This window comes from Pseudorasbora parva, chromosome 23 (genome assembly GCF_024679245.1).
Source record: "Pseudorasbora parva isolate DD20220531a chromosome 23, ASM2467924v1, whole genome shotgun sequence".
Classification (NCBI taxonomy): Eukaryota; Metazoa; Chordata; class Actinopteri; order Cypriniformes; family Gobionidae; genus Pseudorasbora; species Pseudorasbora parva.
In genome coordinates, this window is record NC_090194.1 from 33276285 (window position 1) to 33296706 (window position 20422).

General features: G+C 37.2%; 1 protein-coding gene across 9 annotated transcripts in view; it reads left to right on the top strand.

The window, feature by feature from the left end:
- The window catches only part of LOC137062969 (membrane-associated phosphatidylinositol transfer protein 2), an 81860-nt gene that overhangs the window by 39736 nt on the left and 21702 nt on the right, over positions 1-20422 (top strand). For 7 of the 9 annotated variants that reach the window (XM_067433936.1, XM_067433940.1, XM_067433942.1 and 4 more), the window contains exons 3-16: positions 392-606; positions 1496-1617; positions 3915-4148; positions 5495-5827; positions 7468-7563; positions 7644-7748; positions 8728-8777; positions 10919-11163; positions 11845-12034; positions 12435-12554; positions 13664-13887; positions 16672-16850; positions 17982-18152; positions 19761-19895. In XM_067433936.1, the coding sequence (XP_067290037.1) occupies positions 392-606; positions 1496-1617; positions 3915-4148; positions 5495-5827; positions 7468-7563; positions 7644-7748; positions 8728-8777; positions 10919-11163; positions 11845-12034; positions 12435-12554; positions 13664-13887; positions 16672-16850; positions 17982-18152; positions 19761-19895 (2419 nt within the window). The remainder of the gene's footprint in view (positions 1-391; positions 607-1495; positions 1618-3914; positions 4149-5494; positions 5828-7467; positions 7564-7643; positions 7749-8727; positions 8778-10918; positions 11164-11844; positions 12035-12434; positions 12555-13663; positions 13888-16671; positions 16851-17981; positions 18153-19760; positions 19896-20422) is intronic. The other 2 variants (XM_067433941.1, XM_067433944.1) reach the window with 1 other exon arrangement.

Genomic DNA, 20422 nt, shown 5'->3' on the forward strand with positions numbered 1-20422 from the left:
ACAAATTGCATTTTGGGAAATGATTGCAATGCAGTTTGTGTGCAGTTCTAGAATAGAGATCGGCCAAAATCAAACAAAAAAGAGTTTGGAGCAAAAACTGTCCAGTTCCGATTTATGGCAGGTCAACCGGTGCATATCCAAGAATAACTTTGCGACAATGACACTGTTATTGAACTGACTTGAGCAGAATAATGGCACTATTGTCTTCTGTAGAGTGGCTGAATGGATCCTGTTCCATAATTGATGAGGTTTACAATATTAACACTGTTATTTTCCTGTTTATTAATGTGACGTGGTTTTGTATAAAGTGTTATATTGACTTGACTTCATTATAATTCCGGTCCATTTAGAAGTCTGTGAACCCTAATCTCTGACCTTTCTTTCCTTGCAGAAAAAGAGTCGTGAAGAGAGCGAAGGCGAGGGCAGCGGGGTGGAGATCCTGGAGAACCGACCCTACACAGACGGCCCAGGCGGCTCTGGTCAATACACTCATAAGGTTTACCACATTGGCCAACACATCCCTAGCTGGTTCCGCTCCATCTTGCCAAAAGCTGCGCTTCGTGTGGAAGAGGAATCCTGGAACGCCTACCCATACACCCGTACACGGTGAGTGCCACAGCTCTAAATAATAAAACTCTTTGGCTCTTTTCCAAAAATGAAATTCCAAACAGCTTTTAATATTCAAGCCAGGCCTTTTTGTTCTGGGCTTAAAGTCAACTTGAAAACAAAATAGATTTATGTTTGCTTTCTTAAAGAGGATATATTATGCCTTTTTTCAAAGTCTAGAAGAACAGGATTTCATGCTTGATTGTTCAAAATGCACATTATTTTCTCCATATTCTCCATTGTTACAGCTCCTCTCTTCCCAGTCTGTCAGTAACAATCTTTTTAGTTCGTCTCAATGAAGCCCCTCCTTCCAAAAAGCACGTGTTCGAGCATGTTTGGTAAAAATGTCCTGCCTTTTGCCATAACCGCGAGTTTCAGTACACTACTAACCAGGCTTTGGCCCTTTTTCTGCACATGCCTTGAGGGATATTCCTCTCCGAAAGGCAACTCAAGACTACAATGGAGGCGTTTCATGGAGTTCAGAAACTGTGACACTGATGCAGAGAGGAACTGCCACTTGAGAGACTTTGTACTTTGGAACTTTGCAGACTTTTTATGCTCAAACAGCAACATTACACACTAAAGAAAGTAAAAAAAACTATAATAGAATAGCATAGTACAATAGCTTTTTAAAGCATCTTTAATGCTGGTCTTATGGTAAATGTTTCTAATATGCACGTTATTCCATGAACAGTTTCACGTTGGGTGCAGCTTAGGGATGAACTTCCACTACAGTAAACATGTATCTGTTACCTAATGAATGGGTAATGGTAGTTATAGACAACACCTGTGTGAAGAGGGGATGAGCTCGCATGAACCTCTGCGGTAATGCATGACACTGATATGATGAAATGACATCAGATTTAATCTCTCCTTGTCTGTCCTACAGCTACACGTGTCCTTTCGTCGAAAAGTTTTCCATCGATATCGAGACGTACTACAAGCCGGACACGGGTTGCCACAATGACGTCTTCAACATGTCCTCGGCCGAAAGGAGACAACGGGATATAGGTACTATTACACTTTCTTTATTTTCATTCAGCGTGCATGCTTGATGCATACATTTAATTGATGCTTTTGACAGTGTTTGAAGTGCAAAAACCCAACTGAGCATCTAGAACAATAACGTTACCAAGTTGAACGTTAGCATGCTTTTTACCACGTGAGCATTGCATTGCTTCTCAAGCAATCTCAAGCAATCCAGCAGAAAGAGCTCTCGAGTCATGCCTCTGTGTTTAAGATGCAGACAGCGTGCTGCTTCATTGACATAGTACCATGCTGCTGTTGGGTAGCGTGCCGCTGCACGAGAGCCCTGTTGCACTCTGGGACAGGTACTGGAGGCTTTCTGAGCCGAACATAGACAGACGCAGGCACTGCAGGGGGAAGCGCCCTGTGAATGCTGTTACATAACTCCATTCCTGACCGAAGACGTGCACCTTTGTCAGTGTGCTGTAGAGACACCTAGAGGTCGTCTGCCGACATGACAGTCTCCAAACAGAAAACAACCCAAGATCAGCAACTGTGAATAATTGAAGACCTACAACGTTAGGTTAAGACATGAAAGATTAGAGATCTGAATTAAGAGTTGTTCTTTGAGGAAAGGCAAGTGAATAAACAAAGAAGAATACAAATCGTAAGAAATGTAATGATTATGATTACACTAAATGATTCTTGTTCCTTCAGAATTTTATTAGTAATTGGGTTAGTATTTTTGAAGACGTAACTTCCCCTGTCAAAAATGGATCCTAATGTGTGTGTGTGTGTATATATATATCATGTAAATGTATTGCATACAAGGTTCCTACGCAATTTGGAAAAGTATGGAGTTTGACTTGAGTCATTTCCAGGTCTGGAAAAGTATTGAAAAAAGATAGCGGAGTATGGAAAAATATTTGCATATTGCCACTATTTAGTTTTTTGGAAATAATAGAAAAGCTGTTTAGTGATTCCTGGTTCAAGGTCCAAATTTGTATTATGCAAATATGCAAGTTATAAATTTTTTTGGTTTTTCTAACGATATTCTTAGCACTGTTTTAAAGAGCCACTAAAAGGGCCGTTGCAAAACAAAAAAAAAGACTTTCATATGCGCACAGGAAACTATTAAAATTACCTAATAGGACTGAGCCTCCTATTGCACCATCAGCCCATTTCGTAGTGTGGTTTCTTGGCCACCACAGAGTGTCTTATTGCACAGCTAAAGCTTTGAAATATGACACACTGCCCTAATGAAAGGCACATTTTCAACACTTTTTTTTTTTTTAAGTTCCAGTCTTTTGTATAGACCCTTAAACTCTGCAAATAGAAGAATGCACACATCCTTATTGTGCCATCAGCCCATTCCGTGTCATGGTTTCTCCACCACTACAGAGGATGCGTTAAATTGGATATTAGGCCTCGATATAAGAGGTGCTATCCTAAGGAAAGCCACATTTTGAGCAAATAGATCTCTATTAATTCATGTGCTTCCATGCTCTTGTTTCCTTCATAGTAAGATGGCCGTGACACACAAAGGAAATTGGTTATAGTATATATAAAAGCATGCAAAAAATATCTGTGCACATGCATAGTTTCTAGAGGCACAGAAAGTTTCTCTTGTGCATGCAAAAGTCTACTCGTCTTTTATTTTATGGTCTCTGTATGTTGTCACCACTGAACAAACCCCTGACAAAAATTAAATATTTACAGATGACTGTACTATGGCCAAATGTAAAAGGTGCCCTAGAATGAGTTGAAACAATATGTTAAATTGTCCTCTGATATCTACATAGAGGGTATGTGGCTTATTTAAGGGCAAAAACATTTCAGTGGTGTTTTTCTTGCACAAGATTTACATAAGAAGGAGGAGGAAAAGGTGTTTGAGACTCACAGTATGTGATGTTCATGTATTGAACTCTTATTATTTTACTATGGCAAGGTTAATAAAATGTTTCATTCTAGGGCACCTTTAGGCTGAAAATAATGCTGTGTGAACCATTTATGTTAAATAATATGTGGAAATTTCAGTCTGGAAATTTTGAAATGGAAAATGTCTAGGAAACCATTTTTCATGGAACAATCCGCTTCCTAATGTTAACTAAGAGAAAGACTTTGACACGCAAGACAAACATATAAACTAGGTTTTACAGTTCCAGACAACTCAAGGTCCATGTCATTACCTTTCAGAAGTTTCAATCAAATCTCTGTGATGAACTGATTTGGTTTGCATTAATGGATTAAATATAACCTCCCATTTACCATTTGTGCCTTGTTCATCCCTCCCTCCACCCCAAATAATTTCAGTCTCTAATGGAAGCAATTGTCTTTCACAGATCCTATCGATATTGTGAAAGATTTCATTGCCCCTCACGAGTACCTTGCAGAAGAGGACCCTAAACTCTACAAGTCATATAAAACCCAGCGGGGCCCCCTGTCTGATGACTGGATCGATGAAATCAACAACAACCCAGGCAACATGCCCGTCATGTGTGCTTACAAGTTGTGTAAAGTGGAGTTTCGATACTGGGGCATGCAGTCAAAGATTGAGCGCTTCATTCATGATGTGGGTAAGTCTTCGGAAATGTTCAGACACCTCCTTGGGATTGTAGGTTCTTTAATATAATGGACACGTGTGTGTGTGTCTATATATATATATATATATATTGATCCAGTGAATTTATTATCAACTTACCGGTACCAGTCAGTGGTGTCCTCTACCATATGTTATTAGCACTGAGAGGACGTTTGTCTCTCCAATAATTCTATATGAGTCAGCTGATCCATCTGTTGCATATGTGCGCGAATTGATGCTTGGTAACATCCTGTTATCGTTGCGCGTGGGTGGGCAGCAGGTGTCAAGCGTTTTTGTCAGGAAAAAAAGCCCTTAATCATTAACCTGCACTTAATGAAAATGAGATTGATGCAGTGCGGATCCAGTAAAAATCAACGATTGGTGAACCTCCTCCTGACTACATCAGGGCAGAATTAATTTCCTTTCCATGTGCCGTTTGCTTGCCGCTTAATCTTTTTTATTACTTCGGTATCGGCTTGTTTATTGGCTCCTTTCGCTGATAATTTGCAAGCGGCCTGTTGTTGTCCCTCATTTGCAAAAGTCTTTAACTTCTTTGGCTGATTTCCTTTTATTTTTGTCAATTTTTCCTCACTGTTTCCTGGCAGCTGTGAAAACAATTTAGTTTTCACGTCTCTTCATTACTGAGTTCAATTATCTGAAAGACTGGTTAACTGCATCTTTGACACATCTTAATCAATCGAGGAAATCGCGCAAGGAAATGAGCCAAACCACACCTCAACCCCAAATGTTGAGCGATCTCATATGCAGACTCATCAGTCAAGCAGGCTTATTATAGTTATACTTAACTAAAGCTAAAAAATAAATAAATAAATATATATATTAATAAATAAATATATATATATATATATAAAAAAAAAAAAAAAAATATATATATATATATATATATATATATATATATATATATATATATATATATATATATATATATATATATATATATATTAATATAATATATATAATATATAATAAAATATAATAAAATGAACATGACCCGATACAAGTTTACGTCTCTTTGGTGGGTTGCAATGTTGAGAAATGCTATTTTTAAAAGTAACATGTTGCTTATGCTGGTAAATGTTTCTAAGTATGTTACATTTTATGTTAAGTGTTGCATTTTCACACCATCTTTTCTGAGACTCTTTCAGAACAGAAGTGCTGTGCACATTTAAATGCAATAACAACACTCTCGTTATCTTCAGAAGATATAAAAATCTACTGTGAACATTTCTTCCCCCCCCCCAAACTAGTTTGCATGGAGTGCAATGGAAACAATTTGCCTATATTAACTTACAAATTAATCTTACAACATCTTTCCATCAGGGCTGAGGAAGGTGATGGTGCGCGCTCATCGACAGGCCTGGTGTTGGCAGGACGAGTGGTACGGTCTGACCATGGAGGACATCCGATTACTGGAGCTGGAGACCCAGCTGGCCCTGCAGCAGAAGATGGCACAGTACAGCTGCAACGAGGAGGGCGGCGAGAACAACGGCGCCGTCACCAGCCCCGAGAAAGAGCTCGAAGCCAGGGAGGCCAACAGCTCCAACGAAGCAGACGGTACGCCGAGGACCATGGGGGATACGCTGCAGGCGCGAGGAGAGCTGACCAAGCAGTGGTCCACCTCTTCCAGATCTTCACGTTCCTCCAAGAGGGGCGGTAAGTTCACATCGCCTTTCATGTGGAATTGACCAAAACAGAAATACTCACGAAAAACATGTTCCTGGATAAACATCCGGTGTTGGCCTGGAACAACTATATTTTGAGGGGAATTAATGGTTCATGTCTCACTTTCAGATCAGTTGATTTTTTCTGACATGGAGTTATATAAAGAAAAACGTCAAAGCTGCTCTGTTTATATAACTGTACTTTGAAAGAGGATGGTGATGACGAGCTATTAAAAGGAGAGTTCACCCAAAAATTTAAATTCTGTCATCATTTAGTCACACTCAAGTTGTTCCAAACATGTATGAGTTTCTTTCTTCTGCTGAAGATATTTTGAAGAATGTAACAAAGCAGACAGAGCAACCATTCACTACCACAGTTGGAAAAAAATACTATGTCAATGGATGCTCTGTCTGTTTTGTTACATTCTTCAAAATATCTTCATTTGTGTTCCAAAGATCAAACGTCTTACAGGTTTAATGACAGAATTTTCATTTTTGGGTGAACTAACCCTTTAAGCTCAGCTTAATGATACAGTGCCGGTTAAATGTTTGGAAACATTACTATTTTTTATTGCTTTTAAAAGAAGCTTCTTATACTCTTATGCTTACATAATGCTCACAAAAATGTAATATTGTGAAATATTATTACAATTTAAAATAATGGTTTTCTATTTTAATTCAAATGTAATTTATTTCTGTGATGCAAAGCAAAATTTTCAGCATCATTACTCCATTCACATGATCAAATCATTCTAATAGGAAGATTTAATTCTCGGTTATTATCAATGTTGGAAACAGTTGTGTCCCCCCCCCCCATCTTTTTATAAAAATAAAAAGTTAAAAAGAACAGCATTCATTCAAAATAGAAATATTTTCTAACACTATATATATGTATTAAATATCACTTTTTATCAATTTAACACATCTTTGCTAAATAAAAGCATTAATTTAAAAGTATTAATGTGACACTGAAGAAGAAGTAAATCACAGGATTAAATTATATTTTAAAATATATTATAATAGAAAACCATTATTTAAAATTGTAATAATATTTTAAAAGTATTTCTTTCTGTATTTTTGATCAAACAAATGAATGGCTTGATGAACATAAGAGACTTATTTCAACAACATTAAAAATAGTAATGTTTCCAAACTTTTGATCTATCTATCTATCTATCTATCTATCTATCTATCTATCTATCTATCTATCTATCTATCTATCTATCTATCTATCTATCTATCTATCTATCTATCTATCTATCTATCTATCTATCTATCTATCTATCTATCTATCTATCTATCTATCTATCTATCTATCTATCTATCTATCTATCTATCTATCTATCTATCTTTCCATCTATCTACCTATCTATCTATCTATCCATCCATCCATCCATCCATCCATCCATCCATCCATCCATCCATCCATCCATCCATCCATCCATCCATCCATCCATCCATCCATCCATCCATCCATCCATCCATCCATCCATCCATCCATCCATCCATCCAATTCACATATAACTATATCAATTACAGTAGGTTTTTTTTCCAGGGGGGTGTATCATATTAAGCATTGGTACTTAGAACTAATATGATTTATCATTTGTCTTTAATTTATCGTGTGTGCAGGAAGCCCTTCACGCCACAGCATTTCTGAATGGCGCATGCAGAGCATCGCCAGAGACTCAGAGGACAGCACAGATGACGAGTTCTTTGATGCTCACGGTAATGCAGGTTTGATCCTCAGTTTAAAAGGTGCTCTTGGCGATCTGTTATTTACTCAAATCTGAATCCTTGTTCCTCAGAGGACTTCTCTGACAACGAGGAGATCTTTCCCAAGGAGATCACCAAGTGGAGCTCCAATGATCTGATGGATAAAATCGAGACAGCCGAGTCAGAGGAAGCTCAGGGTACGCGAGGGATTATCCTCACCCATCTGACGCGCTCTAGGATTGCAGGGTGGTATTGCAGGAGGGTGATGCAAAACATTCCTTCCAACGCTTTGGTTTTGTAATGCATAAGCCGAGCCCACTGGAAGGAGTTTTTTCCATTCATCCGCCAAATACAGAGATTTTCACATCTTTAATAGGATTAGCTGTAAAGGAGCCCCATTGACTCTGAGGAGGTTAGGGTGTGTGTCAAACAGTGTGAGATTATGGAGCACTTAATTACACAGAATTCCATGCTGTTTGCGAGACGGATCTCACTGTTCGCTGGACTCACGGGCCGTGGAGTTTTTTACATTCAAACACATGTTCAAATGAAAGTCTAACACTAGGTTCCTTTGGATATTAACAGTAATACTAGGTTCCTAAAAAGAATTATATTAATAATATACAAATATATTTGATAATTAATTGAATGATTTATGTAAATAATATTATATTAATACTAATATTTTATACTATGTTAATTTAATAATATATTAATTATATATATTAGTCATACAGTACCGGTCAAAAGTTTGGAAACATTACTATTTTTTATGTCTATATTTATGCACATCAAGCCTGATTTTTAGATTGATCAGAATAATTTCTGATAGATCACGTGACACTGGAGACATGACAGAAATAAATTATATTTTAAAATATATTAAAATATAAAAACATTGTTTTAAATTGTATTAATATTCCACAATATTACAGTTTTTTTCTTTATTTTTAATCAGAGACCTCTTTCAGAAACATTAAAAATAGTCATGTTTCCAAACTTTTGACCGTTACTATAATTACTAACTATTTTAATTTCATTATTTTCTTTTAATTAATCATTTAGTAGTTTACTAATAATAATATTTTTTCCTTTTCCATCAATGGAGATTAGTTTCAGAAAGAATTATGATGCAGATGTGAATTTTAATTTTCTGTTTAAATTGTGTGCTTCTAGGTGACTTGTATCAAGAATCTGGGACTGGTGGCGTGGAGCGACTCAATGAGGTATGTCTACAATTGTGCATTTTCATAAACATTAATCGAAATATAATGCCGCATAAATGTGACATAATGCACAGCAGTGGTGTCGTATTATTAATGCAACTGCAGCAGTGAAAGATGCTTTGATCTTTACTTGTGCTAATGGAGCAAAAATTCTGCCATGGTCACGCTGTGTTTATGCTGACGTAAAACGAAAGGAAAAGCTTTAAAGCTTCTCTGAGGGTACATTATGCAACAGCTCTTTCAGTTAGGATCAGTGCCACACTATCACAGAACAATCCGAATGACCTTTCACAAAATGAATCAGCATCACTGCAAAGGTTGGCTCATTATGTAGTCATAAGGTCAAGTTCTCATGGTGTGAAGGGTTTCATGGGGACGTGTTGAGGAAGAGCACGATCAGGGCTTTTTTGGGATGATCTCAGTGCTCTTTAACTCTGGTCCGCAGAGACCCAGGTCCATGCGGCGCTCCAGCGTCCGTAGGCGTCGGCGTACAGCACGCGGCCGCCCAGCTGTGAGTCACAGCGACACACATCTGCTTAGATCCATTAGAAGTGTAGAAGTTATGTGGAGTCAGAGGTGTTTTCCTGTGTTGTTGCAGTTCTTCATACAGATTGTGTTGTGTTTGCATAGTTTACTCTGAAATGTAGCACCATATGGTCTCTGATGTAGCATTTTGTAAAGCGGACTCAAGTTAGAGATGTTGACAAGTAGTTCTTCTTTCACCATGGAATAATCTTCATTAATCAGACAACAGTGATGCCCACTTTGTCTTTGTTTCTAGGAGTCTTTTTACCGTTGATTTTGTCCTTTTTGTTCATAAATTAATACAATTGTAATTCATAATTTTAATGTAATTAATAAATTCAAACAGTCAAACAGCTCATAGACACATTTGAAAGATAATAGATAAAAGATGTTTTTTTTTTTTTTTATCTAATTACAAATATGTAATATAACTGCAGCCAGAAACATTTGGTCATAAATATACATGAATTTTAGTGAATGTATATTTAAAACGTATAATTTAGCAGTTTGTGAATGTAATTTCGCTATTCGTTTCATTATTCATTGGTTTCACATTTGCATAATTACAAAAAAATTGCGCATTATAATCACTAGGCTATCAATAATGATAACAAAATATAAAGAAATAAAAAAGAGCAGTTTCCAACATAATTATTTTATTTGATATATAAAACCATATTTTTTTTAGTAATAGTTGTATTTTTATTAATAATAAACACATGTAATAATTTATTAATAAATGTATTTATCGGTATTTGAGATAATATTAATAATGTATTAATTAATAAAGATTTTATAATTGTATTAATAATTAATTAATTTAAATTATTTTAATGAATTATTATTAGGATTATTTTTATATATATATATAAACAAAACATAATATATAATATAAAAAATAAATAAATTCTTCTTTTCCTTTTGTTTTCTTTTTATTAGAATATTATTTTATAAAAATGTCTTTATTCAAGCCATGCTAACCTGTTCAAAATCTGTATCTGGCATGAATAAATCAGATAATTAAACAACCCATATTTTTTTATATTGAGCATAATCATTGTTTGACAAAAATTCCTAAGCGACATAACAACAATTTTCTATAATATATTAAGATATTATAGAAATGACCACTGCTATATTGTATGCGCTCACACTACAACACCTTAACATTATCTATTGCAATATAGGTTGCTAATTTTAGCGGTGGTCATCTGAGCAGCCACACTTGCGACGTGGTTTCTACAGAAGCGTGTGTCTGCGTTTCTCATGGTAGGTCAGTCGAGAGATTTGTTTTCTATCGATGGAGCTTTTGAATGGGGGTTTTTACTTCCGGAAGACTTCTGTTGCGCTCTGTAGCGTGTTGTTTATTAGTAAGTCGTCCTCTTTCACAATAGCATATTGTCAGGAGTGTGTGTGTGTGTGTGTGTGTGTGTGTGTGTGTGTGTGTGTGTGTGTGTGTGTGTGTGTGTGTGTGTGTGTGTGTGTGTGTGTGTGTGTGTGTGTGTGTGTGTGTCTGTGTGTGTGTGTGTGTGTGTGTGTGTGTTTGTGTGTGTGTGTGGAGGTTTTAAATTAACTGAATGCAGCTGTAGAAACAGCTGTCTAAATGTGTCCCTCAGGATGGTTCTTCTCAGCAGTGCTTACAGCCGTCCAAGATCCACGTCCTCCTCCTGGTCCTGCATGGCGGAAACATCCTGGATACGGGCAGCGGAGACCAGAACAGCAAACAGGGGGACGTCAACACCATCGGCAGCGCGTTTGATGCTGTGATGCGGGTTCATTACCCGGCTGCATTGGGCCGCATCGCCATCCGTCTGGTTCCCTGTCCGGCCGTGTGCGTGGAGGCCTTCTCTCTGGTGTCAAAGTGAGTGTCACACACACACACACACACACACACACACACACACACACACACACACACACACACACACACACACACACACACACAGACACAGACACACACAGACTCAAACACACACTCAGTCCATTCAGGAAACTAAATATGATCTCTGGTTGTCACGAGGTACTGTTGGGGTTTAACAATCTTAAACTAGCAACAGTTACAGCTTTTTAACCTTCTAGTAGCATAAAAAATATTGGTTAATGTTTCCAGAAACTCTGCATTCATTCATTCATTTGAAAAGTAATAATGTATTAATCATTTATAATACATTAATTTAAATAGTATATCATTTTTTAAAATAATTATTGTATTATGATGATGATGATGATGATGATGATGATGATAATGATGATGATGATGATTATTATTATAGAAAAATGCTGCTATTGCAGTGAGTAACTTCCAATTATTATTAGTTATCATTATTAGTTACATCGCCGTTGATATGGATTCATTTAGTGCATTTTTAAAAACACATTGTATTGTGGGATACAGTTCTGTGCTGTGTGCTCTAGTTGAAAACTGCATAAAGCTGAAAGACTAGTATGGGAGTATGCCACTCTACGTGCTAATTCAGTGCATATAACTGCTTCTTGCTGGTAATAACCCAGCATGCTCTCTGTTCCTGTGTCCTTGACACAGTTTGAGTCCCTACAGCTATGACGAAGGCTGCCTCTCCAACAGTCAGGATCACATCCCTCTGGCCGCCCTGCCCCTATTGGCCACCTCTGCACCACAGTACCAGGACGCCGTGGCAACGGTCATAGTGCGAGCCAATCAGGTCTACGGTGACTTCATCAAATCCCTGGAGGGGGCCACTTTCACTGGCCAAGTCAGTGGTTTGGGTTTTTCTCTTATGTAGTTATTTACAGATTAGAGCGATGGAAAAATTGTGTGGCAGTGAAACGAGCATCTAGTTTAAGTTTGTTTGCTGAAGTGTAAAAATAACTTTTGGGATAAATTTGGTTTTCTCACTGAATTAAATCACATTAAGAGAGATCACATTTGTCCGTGTTTGCTTTCTTTACAAATGTCTGGTTTTATTGTGAACAATCTAGGCTGAATATCATGCAAACGTGTCACATTTCACGACTAAATCAAACAAAAATGATTTTCCTGCAGAAAATTCAGTTTCACAATCACATTTTCTAAGTTTAAAGTGTTAAAGTGACACTTACGCCCATGTGCATGACTTGTGCTGTAATGTGTGTGTGTGTGGTATTTGTGTGCAGGTGTGTCTTATTGGTGACTGTGTTGGAGGGATTCTGGGATTTGATGCTCTTTGCAGCAGCAACATCACAGTGTCAGAGAGTCAAAACAGCAGCCGACGTGGCAGCATTGTCAGTGTGCAGGTGAATACACACATTTTCACACACAAAAGGCCTGGTCATCCAGACAGTGATTAATTACCGTTAAAGGTAGGGTAGGCAGTGTTTTTCATAAACATTTTTGTTATTCTGGATGAAACTCTGATAGCATCAATAATAGAAGAGGTCTAATTATTTTTTTAAATGTACATATCTTCTATAGAAGTCCAAGTCCAAGTAAAATGTTCATCTAATCACTACATTCGGTCTGAATGCAATGAACACTGCAAACAAACTCCCAGAAATGTCTTCTTCAGGGAACGTACTCGTCACAATGTCTCATTTATATAATTCCCGCCCAAGGTATACGCAAAAAAATAAAAGGGATTAGGCCTGGTTGAGTTGCATTAGCAGTGTGTTATCATCACATGTCCAAGAGTGTTTTTTTCCCCTAAATCCAAACCCCCCTTTTTTCAGTCTAAAAATGTAGGAAACAGTGGTTAAATTGTATTCTTGACAGTGTTCCTCATCAGTATAACCACACTGATTGTGTTCTCACCATTTTTCTTACTTCGTTTTTTGAGCCATGCAGTTTTAAGCAGGTCACATGTTATTAATGACAATTATAACCACATCTGAAATGTACGAGTATAAAATAAAGAATTACCACTGTGAAACGTCCTCCACAAGTCGTGTTTGTGAAGGTGGTGCAGGTTGATCAGCTCGTTATTATCGGAGTTGGCAAACTGTTGCCATAGTTAGTGTAGTTACTGCAGTGTTTACAGCTCGACATGCACTAAGTGGTAGACCAATTACAACAGACTGCGTCCGGGTGACCAATCAGAGCAGACTGTGCATTTGCGAAGGTGAGCTTTAAAGAATCCAAAACTAAAACAGAACATTCAGACAAACAGGTGTAAGAAAACAAGAATGTAATTTATTAGTTCTAAAGTTTTGATTCTAGTAGACCCAATTAACAAAATTATAAAGCATAATTCGACCCCTTTAATAAATGATTAAGAAAAATTTAATATTTTTTAATTAGTTATAAAAGTATGTAATTTACTGTAATGCATTCAATTCTTTAGCATAAATATCCTGTTTTCCGTGATATGTCTCCTGTGAGACTCATTACCGATTGACTTCCTCCGCAGGACAATGATCTGTTGTCACCAGGGATCATTATAAACAGCACTCACTGCTCGGGTTCTGGCTCGGGTCTGTCTCTGGAGGGCAGTCGGCATCTCAGCCGCAGTAATATAGACATTCCACGTTCCAGCGGTCCGGACGACCCCAAAAAACAGCTGCCCCGGAAACGCAGCGACTCCTCGACCTACGAGCTGGACACCATCAAACAGCACCAGGCCTTCCTGACCAGGTGAGCCACAGTCATTCTTTTGTTCCGTTTGCTCATCATTCGAGTAAACATGTCTGTTTTATTTATCATAATTATGTGCACAATGGACTGTTTTTACAGACTGTGATGATGCATTTCCACAGTAAATCTAGCAATTGGGGTTTATATCTGTACATTTATAACAATATACTTTCTTATATTACTTTGGCAGTCATTTACTGAAAACTAGTGAACTGAGCGAGTTATAGCAATCAAGCTTTGTATATTTTTTTTACTCTTTTTGAAATGCCATTGTGGCATTTACTCAACTATTGACGACTTCTAATTCTGAGAAAAGGCTCCATATACTGATCACTATATTGGTATTAGCCAATATTAGCATTTCATTAACTTGTTGGTTAATATCCGGGATTATTTTTCTATTTCAAACAATAAATGCTAGATTTAAAAACAAATTAAATTGTTGCTTTCAAATATAACAGATATTTTATAACAGGGTTTCCATGGTTATGGAAATCCTGTAAATAATGTTTTATTGCTTTCCAGTCTTGGAAAAGACATGAAGAAATATGTGGTAAATACTGAAAATATTTCAATGTTGAAATATTAAAAATATTTAATTGACTAGATCTTCATCGTGTGTAGTCAAACTTTTTTGCCATCTTATTTGTGACCAAATCAGTCTTTTTAGGCAATTATTTTAAATGTATCAGTCAAAGTGGTCTTTCTCCAGTAATCATCACTTTTTGTTCATGAAATTATTTTTTTTCCCTCAAAATTGTGAGCTCTGCAATAGGAAAATAATTATTTGAACACCCTGCTATTTTGCAAATTCTCCCAGTTGGAAATCATGGAGAGGCCTGAAATTGTCATTGTAGGTGCATGTCCACTGTGAGAGGCATAATCTCCCTTTAAATGTCCACCTCCACTCCATTTATTATCCTTAATTATATGCACCGGTCATTAGCTGCATAAAAACACCTGTCCACCCCATACAATCAGTAAGAAACCAACTACTAACATGGCCAAGACCAAAGAGCTGTCCAAAGTTAAACAAAATTGTACACCTCCACAAGGCTGGAAAGGGCTACGGGGAAATTGCCAAGCAGCTTGGTAAAAAAAAGGTCAGTCTCCCTCGGACTGGGGCTCCATGCAAGATCTCACCTTGTGGGGTCTCAATGGTCTTAAAAAAGGTGAGAAATCAGCCCAGAACTACACGGGAGGAGCTGGTCAATGACCTAAAATGAGCTGGGACAACCGTTTCCAAGGTTACTGTTGGTAATACACGAAGACGTCATGTTTGAAATCATGCATGGCACGGAAGGTTCCCCTGCTTAAACCAGCCCATGTCCAGGCCCGTCTTAAGTTTGCCAATGACCATTTGGATGATCCAGAGGAGTCATGGGAGAAAGTCATGTGGTCAGATGAGACCAAAATATAACTTTTTGGTCATAATTCCACTAAACGTGTTTGGAGGAAGAAGAATGATGTGTACCATCCCAAGAACACCATCCCTACTGTGAAGCATGGGGGTGGCAGCATCATGCTTTGGGGGTGTTTTTCTGCACATGGGACAGGGCGACTGCACTGTATTAAGGAGAGGATGACCGGGGCCATGTATTGCGAGATTTTGGGGAACAATCTCCTTCCCTCAGTTAGAGCATTGAAGATGGGTCGAGGCTGGGTCTTCCAACATGACAATGATCCGAAGCACACAGCCAGGATAACCAAGGAGTGGCTCTGTAAGAAGCATATCAAGGTTCTGGCGTGGCCTAGCCAGTCTCCAGACCTAAACCCAATAGAGAATCTTTGGAGGGAGCTCAAACTCCGTGTTTCTCAGCGACAGGCCAGAAACCTGACTGATTTAGAGATCTGTGTGGAGGAGTGGGCCAAAATCCCTCCTGCAGTGTGTGCAAACCTGGTGAAAAACTACAGGAAATGTTTGACCTCTGTAATTGCAAACAAAGGCTATTTTACCAAATATTAACATTGATTTTCTCAGGTGTTAAAATACTTATTTGCAGCTGTATCATACAAATAAATAGTAAATAAAATTATACATTGTGATTTCTGGATTTTTTTAAAGATTATGTCTCTCATAGTGCACAATGCACCTATGATGACAATTTCAGACCCCTTCATTATTTCTAAGTGGGAGAACTTGCAAAATAGCAGGGTGTTCATATATATATATATACACACACACAGTACAGGCCAAAAAATTGGACACATTACTATTTGTAATGTTTTTGAAAGAAGTTTCTTCTGCTCATCAAGCCTGCATTTATTTGATCAAAAATACAGAAAAAATGTAATATTGTGATATATTATTACAATTTAAAATAATTGGTTTTCAATTTATTACACTTTAAATGATCATTTATTTCTGTGATCAAAGCTGAATTTTCACTATCATTCCTCCAGTCTTCAGTGATCATGATCCTTCAGAAATCATTCTAATATTCTGATTTATTATGAGTGTTGGGAAGTTTGAAACTTCTTTCAAAACCATTACAAGTAGTGTGTCCAAACTTTTGGCCTGTACTGTGTGTGTGTGTGTGTGTGTGTGTGTGTGTGTGTGTGTGTGTGTGTGTGTGTGTATAAATATTTATTATATATATTTATTATATATATATATATATATATATATATATATATATATATATATATATATATATATATATATATATATATATATATATATATATTACATGATATGGGCACTGACATGAGTGCGTCCTGACTGTAATAATACAAAATAATAACATTTAAAAATGTGTATAATAATGTACATTTTGTGTATAGTCTGCACTCCAGCGTTTTGAGGAACGATCCAGGTTCACGTCGGTCCAGCAGCAGTACCATGCTGGAGGGAGGGGGCGCTCTGGGAAAGTTTGACTTCGAAGTGTCCGACTTTTTCCTCTTCGGCTCTCCACTTGGCCTGGTCCTTGCTCTGAGGAAAACTGTGGTCCCTTCTTTGGACGGTATGTTAACCTTTAATACTCTTATTATAGTTTCTAGTGGAAGAAGAGTGATGAAAGAGAATGAAATCCTGCGTGGGTCGGATGCCAAAGCGATCGTTTAAAGTGTGTCTTCATCTAATGGATTACCTGGACTGTGTAATCTCTATTGTTCATGCTGTTTTTGTTCCGAAGTCCAAATCTTTTAAAGGCTTCAAACATATTAATCCTAAAAGCAATTTAAATCTGCCAGGAGAATGCTAGCGCTTGTTTTAGAGGGCTGATGTTACAGAGGAAGTGAAAAGTATGCTGACGGGAGATTCCTGAGCCAGCATCTGTCCTGTAGAGTGTGTCAAACAAAACATAAACAAGGAATGTGTTGAACAAAATACTGAAGGCATAACCTCCTGAACCACCAACAGCAACGTTCTTTTTAGCTAGTTTATGGTGAAAGAAAATACTGTTCAGAAGTTAGTATGATTTTTTTTTTAAATCCTTTTATTCAGCACAGCATAAAATTAATCAAAAGTGATATTAAAGACATTTATAATGCTACAACAGATTTCTATTTTCTCTCTATTCATCAAAGAATCCTGATTTTTTTTTTTTCAATTTTTCTGCACAAATATTAATCAGCACAACTGTTTTCAACATTGATAATAATCAGAAATGTTTCATAATATTAGAATGATTTCTGAAGGATTATATGACACTGAAGATTGGAGTAATGATGCTGAAAATTCAGCTTTGATCACGAGAATAAATTGTATTTTACTGTATATTCACATCGAAAGCTATTTTAAATTGTAATAATATTTCAGATTATTACCAATTTTACTATATTTGTGATCAAATAAACGCAAGCCTTGGTGAGCAGAAGAGACTTCATTCAAAAACATTGTCTTGCTTAGCCCAAACTGTTGAACAGTAGCGTATACATGGATGATTCTGCTTGAACTATACCTAAACAGCTGAGAATTTTTTTATTAATCTTATATTTTTATATGACATAAAATATGATTGTTGCTTTCATTAACTCTTTCCCGTCCAGTGTTTTTTTTTTTTTAATTTTGATATTCTTATATTTGTATATAAATTAATGTATATTCTAACACCAGAATTTAGATCAATTTAACATTATCTTCCTTCCTGCAGTGGCTCATCTTCGTCCGGCGTGCCAGCAGGTTTACAACCTGTTCCACCCCGCGGATCCCTCCGCCTCGCGTCTGGAGCCCCTGCTGGAGAAGCGCTTCCACCTGATGCCACCGTTTAGCGTACCCCGCTATCAGCGCTTCCCACTGGGTGACGGCCAGTCTGCTCTGCTGGGTAAGAGTGGAGAGATTTCTCAGTCAACACGTGCACCTGCTAAGACCCGGATTACACCTAGGGCTCTCTCGGGTGATCGGATCACAAGTGGTCAGGCGAGACAGATTGCTGTTTTTCACCTTGTATTAACATGTGTCCTCTGACCACTCGTGATTGGATTTAGAGATGGTCTCTTGATGTTGTGACCGCATACCAGTGTTATTTCAGTATCATAAAATATGATTGTTGCTTTCATTAACTCTTTCCCCTCCAGTGTTTTTTTTTTAATTTTGATAATTTTCATGGCCCCAAGAATATTTTGTTGCTTTTTATTTCTAGCTTCATGCATTCTTTTTTTTTTTTTTTTTCAACAATTGAATGTGGGTAAGTTTCATAAAAGGAACATTTTGAGTGGTTGATGTTTTTGTTAATGACTACATCTGGATCAGATTCAGAACAATGATCAAAACACAGACGGAGTAGATCCATCAAAGCTTCACAGTCCTAAAGCTCGTCCTGGGTCGACATCTTATTCAGTAACATTAGGTAGTTTTGATTTATTTGATGTTTAATGTTGATGATCATGTTATTTTACATCTTTTTACAGCATTCGCATCTGCTTACATATGCTATTGCTTGTTTCTGCTTCTTTACCTGTGTTTTGATCCGGGAATTCTGTACTCTTTCAGGAGATGCGTAGTAGCACCCCTTAGCATATAACAGTGAAAACACAGAAAAACGGAAATTTCTGTTAATAGCAGGGAAAGAGTTAAAGGAACACTCCACTTTTTATTTTATTTAAATAGGCTCATTTTCCAAACCCCCCTAGAGTTAAACGGAGATCGGCTGAATGGTTTCAAAAACGGTAAAACTCAACTGTTTAACTCTAGAGGAGTTGGAAAATGTTCCTTTAATATTTCAAATTCTTGTTTTTATAATTTCTGTTTTAATAATGTTGTTGTGTGTCATGTTTATTAGGTTTTTAAAATATATTTCTATATAGTTTTTATTCAAATTTGTTCAGTTTTAGTTTTAACACCGTTAAAATAAATGAAAAATGTTGCCTTGAAATGTGCTAACTGAAATATGTTTGAGTTATCAATAATAACTGCTGCATACATCACTCATATGTAATGTCTCACTGCTTGCGGATAACAATGCAAAATGTGCCAAATTTTGCAGATTTTTTTTCTTGCACATTACTGGCTAGTTTACATATTTTATTGCAATGGATGATTGACAGGTAAGTAGCCGGTCTTTTGTCCAGGATGCATCTGGGCATCTTACAGTAGCATTTACACTACAAATGCAATGTGGCCACATGCATTTCTAGCTATATCAGATCACAAAGCGTTTTTCGTTTACATCTGAGAAGTCATGATTGTAAACTGGACCTACGTGTGATCGCATGTATATTAGAGCAGATATTTGTATGGTTTATTCTAAAGAAGCATCGTCCATCACCGCAGTTCTGGCGTGAGTTTTGCTTCACGCCTGGTGTTCTTGTGCCTCGGTTTGTGTCATTTCTGTCTGTTATTTGTCTTTATTTTCTGTTTCTTTGTCTCTCTCCCCTTCACGTCGCTCTCATGTCTCCACGTCCCTCATGCTGCTGGGTTTGACATGTGGCAGTGGAAACCATCCAGAGTAACCCTCACCTCCTGTTGGAGAGTGTGAGCTGTGCCCAGCGCTTTCAGGATGGCATCAGCGAGACTTCCATTCCCGTCCCTGTGCTCAACTGGCAAGCCACGCCGGCCCCCGCCGAGTGTGTGTAGCCATTCCTGGTTTCTTGCTTCCCTTTAGCTTAAACTCCCTGTTATGTGTGTCACCCCTGTGTGGCGTGTGCCCTCATTTCACATAATCTGTGTTTGTGCGTCTGCTTTGACATTGATTCTCTCATTTGGGCTTGTTGGTTTTGAGTTTTACTGTGATTTCCTGCCACTGGATGCTGCAATGTGGAACTGATGGTATTGAATTTAGAGGTGAAGTGTGTATTTCTTCAATGTTAAAGTTAATTTATCTATCCTAATTTAGTCTAGACAATTATAAGTCAGACTTTAAAAGAGTTTTATATTTCACCTCAAAATCAACAGCAAAATCGTACATTACATGTTATTTAAGCATAATTTCAGCCCCAATACAATATATGTCGATTTCATTAGATTATATACTGTAAGGTTATGGTTAGTAGAATAGAAATATTATAGTAAAATTAAAGTATTATAGTAGAAAGTACTGTAAAACAATGCGTGTTTTTTCAAAGGCAGCACAACAAATACTACAATAAAGTTCTG